The sequence below is a fragment of the Podarcis filfolensis genome (genome assembly GCF_964270895.1).
Source record: "Podarcis filfolensis genome assembly, chromosome: 15".
Taxonomy (NCBI): Eukaryota; Metazoa; Chordata; class Lepidosauria; order Squamata; family Lacertidae; genus Podarcis; species Podarcis filfolensis.
The window spans coordinates 32,685,171-32,698,935 of NC_139618.1; the positions used below are offsets into that span (position 1 = coordinate 32,685,171).

At 49.6% G+C, this 13,765-nt stretch overlaps 1 protein-coding gene across 7 annotated transcripts in view; it reads left to right on the forward strand.

Annotated features, from left to right (window-relative positions):
- Window positions 1-1,182: 1,182 nt before the first annotated feature.
- ROBO3 (roundabout guidance receptor 3) overlaps window positions 1,183-13,765 on the forward strand; it is a 328,455-nt gene continuing 315,872 nt past the window's right edge. For all 7 annotated transcript variants that reach the window (XM_083588317.1, XM_083588321.1, XM_083588322.1 and 4 more), the window contains exon 1: window positions 1,183-1,369. In XM_083588317.1, coding sequence (XP_083444443.1) covers window positions 1,198-1,369 — 172 coding nt within the window. In that variant the 5' untranslated portion in view covers window positions 1,183-1,197. The remainder of the gene's footprint in view (window positions 1,370-13,765) is intronic.

Sequence of the window (13,765 nt, forward strand, 5' to 3'; positions counted from 1 at the left end):
TGCAGTCCATGGGACTCTCAAGAGTCTCCTCCAGCACCATAATTCAAAAGCATCAATTCTTCGGCGATCAGCCTTCTTTATGGTCCAGCTTTCACTTCCATACATCACTACTGGGAAAACCACAGCTTTAACTATTGGGGTGCTATTGCCCACATTGAGATGACACTTGGTCTAGGTTTGCTGGCAGAGGAATTCCCATCACCCATTCCTGGGTCCTGTTAAAAGTGGAGATGAAGTTGGAAACTTTTTGCATTACAGAGCACGTGCTCTATCACTGTCTCTTTCCTTTCACCCCCCAAGTCAGCACAGTCCCAGATCCCAGCATGGTCCTGGTGGCAGGCATATGGGCATAGACAGTATTTATTTTAGGGGGCCAGGCTTTGGGGGGGGGGCAGAACTGAGTCACCTGCAACGCAATTGGTCAGTTAAGTATTTTGATTTCTTTACTTGATGTAGGAAGAACAACTGCACCCCCATGGCCAGGCAGCCCCCTTTTACCTACTTCCCCTTCCTACCCTCACACTCAAAGCCCCCCCTTCTCCTTGACTTCTGCATTGTCAAGGAAAGTGTATGCAGGTGAAAGAGTAGCAGTGCAGCCGGAGAGGGGGGCAGCATTCGAAACTTGGCCGGATTCCTTTCTCTAGCGGCCAGCTGCAACCACATATTGATTTCTCATTCGATTTCTACCCTTCCCCATTTCCTCCGCAGGACAACCATGCAAGGTGGGTCCGACTGAGAGACGTGGACTAGGCCAAGGTCACCCCGGGAGCTTCGTGGCCTTGTAGGGACTTGAACCCCCAGCCCTCTAACCACTGCACCGCGCTCTCCTCCTCTGCCCCTTGGCAAGGCGCCTCTCCTCTCTCTTCCCACCTCCTCTCCCTTCTTCCCGGCCGAGGGAGGGAAGGAGGGAGGGAGGCAGCGCGCTGCGTCTCCAGGGAGGGTTATTAATCCAATAATTAAACATTTATTGGTGGCGGCACCTGCTTTCCGCCTGCCCGGCCCCCGGGGGAGCGGCCAGCCCGGCCCAGCCTCGGCAAGGCAGGCAGGAGGAGGAGGAGAAGGAGGGGGACCAGAGCGAGCGGCGCGGCAGAGCAGCAGCGGCGGCGCCGCAGAGGCAGCAGCGGCGAGGCTCTGGATGCTTGTGCGCTCGGATGCCAGCACACGCGGCGGAGCGCTGGAGCGGCGGCGGCGGCCAGGATGCTGCGCTACCTGCTCAAGACGCTGCTGCAGATGAACCTCTTCGCCGACTCGCTGGCGGCCGGCGACGCCCTGGCCAACTCGTCCGAGCTACTCCTTGGCCTCAACTCCTCGGCTCTGGCCGCGCTCAGCCCCAGCCTCCTCGACCTGGGCAACCTGACCAGCCTCAACGGTGAGGGGCGGCGGGGCCCGGGAGGGGACCGGCCCGAAAGCTGCTGCTTCCCCCATCCACCCACCTCTGGGATGCGGGTGGGAAGCCAGCATGGGATATGGGGAGGGAGGAGGGCGCAGGTGGGAGAGAGCTTAAGACCCCGGGCTTTGCTTTCCCCTCCCCACCCAACTGAAGCTCTTATCATCCCTTAGCCCAAATGAACGTGTGAACGCCGTTTGTGATTCCCCCCCATGCATGGGCACTCTGTGCATGCTCACGGGCACGCTTCTTTTCTCGCGGCTGGTTTTGCGGCGTGGGGAGCGGGTTCAGCTTCGGGCAACGATCCTACTATACGCACCGACCTGGGAGAAAGTCCCGCCCGGTTCTGTTTGCGCAGCAGGGGCTTGTGATGTGAATGCACCAGGGCTGGGCTTTGTAGCATCCGGCCAGTGGGGCGGGACGGGGGATGGGGGTGTTCCCAGTTGTGGCGGGGCAAGGATTGTTGAGGGCCGGGGTGTGTGGAGAGGATGTTCCTCGTCTGAGCCCTGTTAGAAAGCGGGAGAAGGGAGCCCACATCCCAACGAGTGTCCATGCAGAAACTCGGGGCGATCCTAGCGCGTAGCTGCTCGTTCAGACATGCTTGCGTCTCTCGGGGGTGTCAGAGGACAGTGGGTCTGTGTCTCATCCTAGGAATCTTGAGTTCGCCCGTCTGGTTCTGCCCCCAAACTCGCGTCGACGAGACGCACCCATCTCCCATACATGTTTCTGGCGAATCGGAGCGTTTTCCAGGTTCAGACGGACGCGTGCGAGCATCTACTGGGGCAGAAGCGCATGTGGGATTTGCTGGTTTCCTGCCTGGGACTCTTGTGTGCACCCCTCGCCACCGGACCTTCATTATTGTGTATAACCCTCCTGACGTGCCTTTAGTAGCAGGATGAATTTGAAGGGGGTGGGGTGGGGGTGGGAGTCCTCTGCACGCTTACTCAAGAAGTCCCACGGATCTCGTATTCACTTGCATAGGATTGCAACTGACAATCCTAGTTCAAGAAGTCCCCTTGAACTAGAACTTCCTTCCGAGTCAGCATACATAGGATGCGACTGCAGCAGGGATCTATTCCCTAGTGAAACCCAGATCCTATGCGCCTTCACTCAGAAGAAACCCCACCTAAGTTCAATAAGAATTAGAACTTTCACTTAGGGCTGCAACTCTATACACGTTCACGTGGGAATAAGACCCGAGTTAAGGGTGCATAGTAGGACACTTCCTGCCGGGCTGCAAATCCCAAGCTTCCCAGCGGAGGTCCGATGCCGGAGGTCAGTCTTGAAATACCTGAGATGAAAAAGAAAGTGCTTCTGAGCACGTGCAAATGGCAATCCGCTCATCCCGTTGCAGCCTGCCCTTCACGCTTGTCCGAGATCAGGGGGCAGAGTCTTCCGGTCAACTTGAGCTCCGGAATTTCTTATACGTGATTCCAGCGTGTCACTGGAAACCCTCGGCGTGTTCCTATTCTTATTTCATCTAGGCTGCGTGCATAGGTGCGCGCGCGTGTACACACACGCGCGTCCCAGGATTTTGCGCGCATGCACTGCCCAGGTGTGCATTTGGCCGGCGTGCATGCTTGCTTGAGCTTCCCCACACCGGAGTTTTAGAGCCACTCCACACTTTGTACGGAGGCAAACCCGGGTTTGCCACCGGGTGTCCGGTCAGTAACCAGCTGCAGTCAATCGGGGCGAGTCCCCCTGGCGAGCCTGTCGGAATAGCGCACGTGTTTGCACTAAGTGGCCATGCGCTGCTGCAGAGAGCATCTCCCTGCACCACTCACTGCCAGATAGGCGAGCCCCTAAGTGGCGTAAGATGCGCCCGTTCCACGAATGCAATTGCCAGACCTGGAATAAAGGTACTGCTGATGGCTGTGCAATGATGACTAGTTATTAAGATGCGGAGTGTCCTGATAAGCTGCCGCATCGTCTTCGGGTTAGAGGATGTCGATACGGGCAGCGGTCCCCGCTGTCACTCTCGGCGTGTTTTATTTAAGCGGTTGTTTCCTGCATGCAGCTGATATGAACTGTAAATTGGCCAACCAGCGCCCTCTCTTGGAAAAGGTTGGTAAACACCAAGTACAGCGCCGCTTGCCCTTTTCCCTAAAGACTTGCTGTACTGATATTCAGGAAATTCAGGAATGACTGTGTAGACAAGCCCAAGCAATTACACCGAGAAAACTTTTCTCAAACCTGCGCCTATTTGCTGATAATAGACAAGCTCTTGACTCAAGCTACCCGAATAAGATTTGCACATCTGCTTATGTGATGCCTCACAGTGGCAACTTTAAAGCAGAGAGGAGGAGACTTCGCCCCTCCATAGAATATTGAATTCCTGGTACTAACTTCAGACCCTGGTAAGTGGTCAGGGATGGTGAGAGTTTTAGTCCAACAATATCTGGAGGGCCACAGACTCCCTAATCTTTGCTTTAAAGGAAGGGGGAAAGGGAAATACCTTCCCAGTCTTAGAGAAAATGCAAATCATGCTCCTGCCATACTGAGATGTGATGGGATTGTGTATTTTATTTCATTTTATTTTAATTTGCCAAACCAAAAGAAGGATTCGTGAATAGCTGGCTCCTGGCCCATTCAAACGATTAGTCTTTTTATCTATGCAATACAGATGATTTCATGAACCAAATGCATATGATCAGTGGCGTAGCGTGGGGGGTGCAGGGGGGGCCGGCCGCACCGGGCGCAACATCTGGGGGTTAGGGTTAGGGGGCGCAAATCCACGGGTTAGGGGGCGCAAATCCACGGGTTAGGGGGCGCAAATCCACGGGTTAGGGGGCGCAAATTACTTGCCTTGCCCCGGGTGCTGACAACCCACACTACGCCACTGCATATGATCAATTATTCTTTCAAACAAAGCAGGGGTCCTTATTTCTATGGCAACAGGCATCCTCAGTGTCCAGGTAAGTGCTCTGCAGAATCCAGTCTCTGAACACTCTATGCTTTCTAGGAATTAAGTACTTGAACATGTCTATGCTTTTTCCATCTTGGTTAATTGAGTAAAGTCCATGCATTCCTCAGTAATGTATTGCAGTTACGGTAATTAGTGAGCTGTCAAACTCTGCAGTTTCCTTCCCTCCTGTTAGAAGCACCATTCCAAATCTCAAGTTTCCCGCCTATAGGAATGTGCCCTGCCATTATTGCCCAGTAGCTGTCTGATTCACACAACTGTCTGAAGTGGTGAAGCTGGGTCTGGGCTTACACACTGGGATGGAGTGGGAATTGGTTCCCCAAATGAACAAAGAAAATGAGCGTGTCCGGGAGAAGGCTAAGCCCTACCTGACAATGCTAGTTCACACCTGTGATGGGGAAGGAGAAGGCCACTGGACAACCTTCCCATTGCTTCTAAAATGTCATCATGCATTGCCAAACTATTTGCAAACCTGTCTTGAGAATCTCATGGGTTAGGGATATTGTTTCTTTTGTTTCAAAAACCGGAATGAAAGCAAATATTCTCAAGGTTTAAAAACCTGTTTTTGGTGCCAAATCTTGTGCCCTGCAGTGTGTAGGCACATCATGTAGTTGGACTAGGAATGTCTTATGTAAAGCTCTGCAAATCGCCCCATCCCAGATATGGAATGGCAATGCCAGGTGAGATTCAAAGGCAGTTTACAAATGTTGATGTTTGTCCTGCAATGGGCAGAGTTATTAAGTAACATGACACACACAACACACAAGTTGGTTTTAAAATTATGAATGTGAATGTTGCAGAAGGTCTTGTATATTATTATGACCACCACCTATAGATAAAAATGCATAAAAATTAACAAGGGGGAAACGGGAAGGGAGAAGAAATGAAGGCAGGGAAAATGTGTGCATGTTTCAGTTACATTCACTTAGAGTTGCAGGTGCAATTGCAATAGAATGGGGTGGGGAACATTTTTCAGCTCGAGGGCCACATTTCCTTCTAGGAAACCTTCCAGGGGCCACATGTCAGTGGTGGGTGGAGCCAGTGGCAAACATAGGTGGAGCAACATACATAAATCTCACCTTTCTGCAGTAGGCTGACTTCTGCACAAACTCAGATACCCCCCTCTGTCCTCCATCTAGGCAAGCTAGTGGCATTCTCAGAGTCGAAGGACCCCTTCTAGCCCGGCAAAAGCATCCAAGGAAGGTGTGAAGCAGATACGGTGAGAGGTGTGGCCTGGGGAGAGGGGGTATGGCCTAGGGGAGAGTCCCAAGCACCAAGAAGAGTGGAATGGAGGACTGCATTTGTCCCTTGTGGCTGAGTTTCCCCACCCCTGAAATAAGATATGAAAACTAGGTGATGGAAGGAAAGAAGGAAGGGAGGGGCTGGATGAATGATGGCTTGTGCTTCATCCCTCACTGTTCACAGGATAGCTCTGCCGGTAGAGCATGACACTCTTAATCTTGGGGTTGTGGGTTCAAGGCCAAGTTGGGCAAAAATATTCTTGTATTGCAGGGGGTTGTACTAGATTGCATTTTAACCTGTATTTTATCCTGTATTTTATTTTTATTTTTTCCCCTTATTATGTTTTTACTGAAAATTTATTGATGTTAGTTGCCCTGAGCCCAGCTCTGGCCAGGGAGGGCGGGGTATAAATAAATTTATTATTATTATTATTATTATTATTATTATTATTATTATTATTATTATACCCTCCTGGTCCCTTCCAACTGTATGATTCTATGTTCAGTCCCTCCACCACCCCAGCAAAGTGGCTTTCAAATAGATTCAATTTTTTAATTTTTTAAAAAATACTCTTGTTTTAGCTGTTTGAGCATACAGAGCTAGTGTGATGCTGGTGTTTTTAACCTACTCCCTTGTAATCTGTTTTATGTTGTTATTCATTTTCTGTGCCGGCCTTTGTAAGCTGCTCTGAAAGCTGTGGCCAAAGAGTGTGTAATAAGTGGCAGACAACCATTCAACATGTGCAGCATTTCCATCACTGTATATGCTTGTTGGAGGCAGCAGCGGGAAAGCCGCCTTCATCTGTAGAATTTCTACCTGCTCCCACAGATCTTACAAGCAGGCATCACCAGAAGGCGGGCACTGTTTCAGCCGGGCAACCTGTTTGCCCTGAAACTGTGACTTTTTGAAGTCCTGTGGGCCGTCTGCTACAGTGCGTCTATGTGATGATGCAAGAAAGGAGAAACTTGAAATTATAGGGTCACTGGTAAAAGAATAGCTAAATAAATAATAGAGGAGAGTCTGTGCCGACGGAATCAGTCACTCCTGGAGTCGTCCCTTTTTAAATGTAAATGAAGCTGAACGCTGAGCACTTGCTCTGTGTTGGTGTGCAGTAGAGACCTCACCCTGGCCTCCTTCGGGCTCCCTGTCATAAACAGGAGGCACTTTTCATTAGCATTATTAATTAGTATTGTTATTAATGCAAATGAGGGCAAGTGCACAGAATCGCAAATCTTTAAGTCAGAAGGGACTGCTGGGACAATGCAGTGTGTTTCAGCCGAGTTGAATGGATTCCTTCCCCCTCCCAGTATGTAAATCAAGCTCATTAAATTGTATTTGGATAAAGCCTCATGTCTTTATAGATGGCTGTCCATTCTTTATCCTCAAAGTGCAAGTGATGGAGAACTTACTTTTACCACCCCCGGGCACTCTGTGTCAGTGGCTATTTCAGCTCGAAATGTGCCTTGTCTTGAACTTTCAATTAACCAACTTTAATTGGCATCCATTTGGGCCTTATTAATTCCTTCCACTGTCAGATTCATGAGGCTTTATTAGCCAGTATATTTATGCCCGTGAACGTCCTTAAGTATCAAGCTGCATCTCTGTAAACTAGACGGCTTGAACTCAACACAAATCTTTCCATAGTGGTTTTAGTTCCTTTGCACTTGGTGCTTTTGTTTGCAGATTCCCTGCTTCCTTGACTGGCAGGAAATGCCATGCACACAAGCAGCAAGCACATAAGAATGCAATCAAAGGTAATTTCTTGTTAAAATGCCCCATTTGTCCTATAAGCTCCCTTTAAGTGATAGCATTGGCCATATGAGTCACTGTCTCCCTCTTGTGGCTGTACCATGCAATTGCCAATGACTATCCTATGCTGGGGGTTAAACCACAGAACCTAGGACTTGCCGATCAGAAGGTTGGCGGTTCGAATCCCCGTAACGGGGTGAGCTCCCCTTGCTCAGTCCCTGCTCCTACCAACCTAGCAGTTTGAAAGCACATCAAAGTGCAAGTAGATAAATAGGTACCGCTCCGGCGGGAAGGTAAATGGTGTTTCCGTGCACTGCTCTGGTTCGCCAGAAGCGGCTTAGTCATGCTGGCCACAGGACCCAGAAGCTGTACGCCGGCTCCCTCAGCCAATAAAGCGAGATGAGCGCCACAACCCCAGAGTCGGTCACTACTGGACCTAATGGTCAGGGGTCCCTTTACCTTTACCTTTTTATCCTGCCCACGGTGTTCAAAGAAGATGGGTCTCTGCCTCAAGGCACCTGCAATTGGAAATTTAAAATGGAAAGCAATGTGACATGGGAGGAGAGGGTAAACAGGGGGAAGAATATATCTAATGGGTGGCATCCAACCAAATAGACCTGCTAATGCAAGGATTTCCGCTTGTGAAAGGGAGCTTCCCTCCCTTTCACAAATGGGGCACATTTAGGGGGGCACATGAGGAGAGGGGAGGCGAAGCTCTTTTGCGTAGCCAAAAGTCCTTGTGCCAGCAGATCGGTTTAGCTGCCCTATGCATTCTCTCTCAGCATTCAAAGCTGGCCTGGTAAGAACAATCATCTTTCCTGAATGATGCCTCTGTGCAAGATTCATCTTCTGAGATTTACAGTCTAGCATTCTATCCTGACACCAGTTGACCTGATAGAATGCCCTCCCCAGAGAGCCCCACACTATCATCTTCAAGTGCCAGGTACACCTCTCCACAGCCTTTTCATTATAATGGGTACATCTACGAAGTCTCTTTAGATTCTTGCACTATTTTATTCCCCTGGCTGCTTCTCAGTTAGCTTTAGCTGCTGTGTATTCCCACCCCGCCCCCGTCTTGCTTTATTTCTAATTGGTTTGAGTGTCTAATTTTTTGATTGCATTTCAATGGCTTGCAACGCTCCAGGGAACCTGGCTGTGTGCAAATGCAACAAACAAATAATTAAATACTGATTCCTACCTGCTGAAGAAATAATGTAAATACTGGATCCTACTGGCTAATGTAGTGGCCCTTGCCTCAAGAGCAAGTTTGATTGCTGCCACCAAGTGTTGTGCAGGATGAATGTTCCGTAAATAGCCTGTCTGGAGGTGACCTTAGACCCTGGGCTCAATGGTCTTTTATTTTGCATCAAAACATAGCACGCCCTTCCCCTTTTGCATTTGTGGACCCACCTGCTTGTCTTGCAGAATGGGGCCCTGGACTCCAGCGTCTGCCTTGACATAGGAGTCAAAGAAGCTGCATTAAACTGTTGGTGGTCTGGCTCCCAACTGTCTATAACAACTGTTGGCAGCTCTCCAGAAGTTTGGGGGTCTTTCGCAGCCCTACCTGGAGATTGAAACTGGGAACTTGAGCATGCCAGACCCTCCAAGTGTTCCAGGGATGTCCGTGATTTAGAGAAGCCGTCCTGGATTCTGATTTGATCCCGGAATGCCCCGCTTTTCCTTAAAGGTAAAGGGAACCCTGACCATTAGGTCCAGTTGTGACCGACTCTGGGGTTGCGTGCGATATCCCTATTTTCATTTTTTTTTATAAATATTTATTCAATTTTTCAATTTTATACAAACAAAAAAGAAAAAGAAAAAGAAAAATATTAAAAACAAATCAATTTCGATATCAATTTTTCAATAACATGTTTCTTTGACTTCCTCATACCTCCCCTTCTTGTTTTCTGGTTCAAAATGATTATCCAGCAAATCCTAATCTCTTAACATTCCTTTAAACAAACACCTTATTTTCCAATCAATTTTTTTTAAAAAATTTTATAACTTAAACAATATTTATCCCATTTCTTTCGATATCCCTATTTTCATGGCAAAAATGTTGGAGGGTGTGGAGTTATCCAACCCCTGAGCTGTCTGAAGGCAATCCTGTATAGGGAATAAAAAAAAAAATGTTTTATTATGTTTTTATATACCGTATTGGCCCAGATGTAACCCAAACTTTTTTACCAAATTCCAGCTGTGAAAAGTTAAAGTGTGGCTTATATTTGGAACTGAGCACTGCAACCCTGCCTCCTGACACTACTGCCCTGAATGGGAGATGGGGGAGGCCGGCAACGGCTTGGGGAGGTAGTGCCGGGAGGTGGAGGACACCCACAAATAAGCCTTCAAATTTAAAGGTGCGGCTTATTTGCGGGTGTGTCTTATATTTGGGCTAATACGGTATGTCAGAAGCTGCCCAGAGTGCTGGAGCAACCCCAAAAGATGTGTGGTAAATAGTAAAATTATCAGTCTGGAATGGGATGCTCCCTATTTTCATCGGAGAAAAGTTGGAGGGTATGGCATGCGAATGGGTGGCGCTGTGGTCTAAACCACTGAGCCTCTTGGGCTTGTCGATCGGAGGGTTGGTGGTTCGAATCCCCACGACGGGGTGAGCTCCCGTTGCTCGGTCCCTGCTCCTGCCAACCTAGCAGTTCAAAAGCACGTCAAAGTGCAAGTAGATAAATAGGTACCATTCCAGCAGGAACGTAAACGGCGTTTCCGTGTGCTGCTCTGGTTTGCCAGAAGCGGCTTAGTCATGCTGGCCACATGACCCAGAAAAACTATCTGTGGACAAACGTCGGCTCCCTTGGCCAGTAAAGTGAGATGAGTGCCGCAACCCCAGAGTCATTCGCGACTGGACTTAACTGTCAGGGGTCCTTTACCTTATGGCATGCGAAGCTGATGCTCTGCTGCCGAGCTGCAAGCCTAATTTGTGACTTAATACTACTTTAATAGTCCATCAGAACCCCTTACCCTTTCTCTCACTCACCCCCGCAACTGAAAGCAGATGGAGTGTGCCAGTAAATAAAAGGTGCGTTCGAAACGGCGAGAGGCAGAGAGGCTTCCAGCCAGACCCTGCTGCCTCCTAATGAGCTGCCTCTATGCTTAGCGTGGAGCATCAGAACAGGCTCCAAAGGGGCGGAAAATCTTTATGCATGGAGCGTGTGCTGCATAAGCAGCAGGACTGCTGCACTGCACAGGGAGATGAGGCGGCTTTATGAGCGCTGGCACTTTCCCTCTGCTTTGAATCTGCCCCATTAGCATAAGCTATTTATCAGGGTGATTTGGCAATCAGGAGAAGCAGGAGCTGTGCAGGAAACGGCTGTCTTTAGGGGAGGAAGAAGGAAGGGCACGAAGGCTCTGTGTGGGGCGGGGTGGTGAATGGGCTTGAGCCCCCACTTCCGCCTGCAACAAGTTTGGTTCCAGGTCCTCCAGAGCCTAGGAGCCAACTCCTATGGGTCGAGATCCCTTGCCCCCCCCCAATAAAATACAGTCTCACCTCATGTTACGTCTGCTTCATGTTACGTTCTTTCAGGTTACGTCCCGCGGTGACCTGGAAGTATCGGAAAGGGTTACTTCTGGGTTTTGCAGCTCGCGCATGCGCACTTGCACAAAATGACATCACATGCATGCGCAGAAGCAGCGAATCGCAACCCGTGCGTGTGCAGACGTGCTGCTGCGGGTTGCGCTCTTTTCACGTTGTAAACGGGCCTCCGGAACAGATCCCGTTCCCAACCAGAGGTGCCACTGTATTTGAGGGGGCTGGGCCCCCCAAAGCTGATGGGCATTGCCATTCAAATTGTGCATCAGTGTGCCATGTCATGTGATCAGTTATGTGGGGTGGAGATTACCTGCACCCCCTCCCCAAATATTTTATTCAAGTCGGCACCCCTGCTCCGGAGTGGAACTTTGCTTTGAAGAACAAATGTCTATATACAATCATACCTTGGAAGTCAAATGGAATCTGTTCCAGAAGTCTGTTCGGCTTACAAAATGTTTGGAAACCAAGGCGCAGCTTCCGATTGGCTGCAGGAAGCTCCTGCAGCCAATCGGAAGTCGCAGAAGCTGCGTTGGACATTCAGGTTCCAAAGAACGTTCGCAAACGGCAATATTCACTTCCGGGTTTGCAGCATTCAGGAGCCAGAACGTACGAGTGCCAAGGCATTTATCTACCAAGGTACGATTGCATACTCATAGAATAGGCCATAGAATCATAGGATTGGAAGGGACCATGAGGGTCATCTAGTCCAACCCCTTGCAATGCAGGAATCTTTTGCCCAACACAGGCTTGAACTCATAACCCTGAAACTGAGAGCCTCATTCTCTACCAGCTGAGCTACATATATAGCTATGGTTTCTGGAGAAGCTGCGCTGAGAGCTGGTGTTCTAGCATAGTGGCTAAGGCGAAGTCTGCACCATAAGGGGACAATAATTTACCCCTCACAGTGCTACAATTCCCAGCACCACTAACAATCTGCAGCTCCCAGGATTCTTGGAGGGGGCAGGAGATGTGCTTGAAACGTGTATGGTGTGCACACAGCCTAAGACAGTGAGCTATGGATGAGGTTCGAATCCTGCCTGTGCCACGAGGTCATGAGATGGCCTTAGGTTAAGCCCCTCCTTTACAGCCTGCATTGCAGGAGCTTGGACTAAGACTCTCTACAATTCTATCAAATAAACAAAAACTCTTCCGCCGCAAAAGAAATGGTTCCATCTTTAATGGCTGTGCAAATCAGATGGCCACCTGCCCAACACCTCCCTACCCCCAAACCAGAGATGCTTTATCAGCCGCTAACATTTCCAAACCCAAGTGCACAGCCCTGTTTGTGCACCCATTGCTCTAACCTAGCCTTCCCCAGCTGGTTGGCCTCCGGATGTTTTGGACTACCATTCCCATCACCCTGACCACTGGTCATGCTGGGTGGAATGGCTGATGGGAGTTGTAGTCCAACACATCTGGGGGGACGACTCTGATGTGCTTCACCCCCTTCGCAGCAACGGTTGCTTTACGGAGCTCTTGCAGATGTTGTTTCACTGCAGGTGTGGGGAGCTTTTGTTCCCCCAGATGTTGCTGGATTACAACTCCCATTGCCCCTGACCATTGGCCATGCTTGCTGGGGCTGATGGGAGTTGTTGTACAGCAACATTGGGGGGGGGGCGGTTGGGAGAAGTTCCCTACATCTGGTTTACTGCCTATGTGTTTCTGAGGGGTGCTTGATGGAGGCTTTATGGAGGATATAGGCACCCCCTCCCAGGCAGCAGGGACATTAAAAGACTTTTGCATATGGTTTTAAAAAGCCACATTTCTACTTCTGATGCGTTGACACAGCTGGAGATGCCAGGGTGGTCCTGGGAAGGTTGCATAATTGGTGGTGGCTTTTAAAAGGAAAAGCTTGTTTGTGATTGACAGCTATTAGCTGGGCAGACTGTGAGTGACAGCATCCTCCCCTTGACTCCCGGAGATGGCTGTTTTGTCATTGCCTTAGAAACAGGCCCCCTCTCACTGGAGTGCAGCCAGCGGGAATCAGCTGATCCATACGGATCCCGCTGAGGTGGGGCCTCCATGAGATTAGGACATCACCTGTCAAGAGATAATGGCTAACTCTGAGGCTTTCCAGAGACAGAACTCGGCCACAAAGCAAAGCTTATGAGGGATATGGCCAGGGCAGGATCACAAGGGCCAGCTGGAGGGGTGCATTAAGGCTCCAGGCCTAAGGTTTAACATCCCTGGTCTACAGTGACTGGGAGGGACTCTCTGTGGGTCTTTTCACCAGCCTTAACTGGAGATTCTGGGGACTGGACCTGGGACCTTTCGCACACAAAGGATGTGCTCTCCTGCTGAGCCATACATCCCCTGTGCAAATGTAATAATAATAATAATAATAATAATAATAATAATAATAATAATAATAATAATAAATTTATTATTTGTACCCTGCCCATCGGGCTGGGCTTCCCCAGCCACTCTGGGCGGCTTCCACAAAGACCAAAAATACACTAATATGTCATACAATAAAAACTTCCCTGAACAGGGCTGCCTTAAGATGTCTTCTGAATGTCAGGTAGTTGTTTATCTCTTTGACATCTGATGGGAGGGCGTTCCACAGGGCGGGCACCACTACCGAGAAGGCCCTCTGCCTGGTTCCCTGTAGCTTTGCTTCTTGCAATGAGGGAACCGCCAGAAGGCCCTCGGCGCTGGACCTCAGTGTTTGGGCAGAACGATGTGGGTGGAGATGCTCCTTCAGGTATACTGGGCCGAGGCTGTTTAGGGCTTTAAAGGTCAACACCAACACTTTGAATTGTGCTCGGAAACGTACTGGGAGCCAATGTAGGTCTTTCAAGACCGGTATTATGTGGTCTCGGCGGCCGCCCCCAGTCACCAGTCTAGCTGCCGCATTCTGGATTAGTTGTAGTTTCCGGGTCACCTTCAAAGGTAGCCCCACGTAGAGCGCATTGCAGTAGTC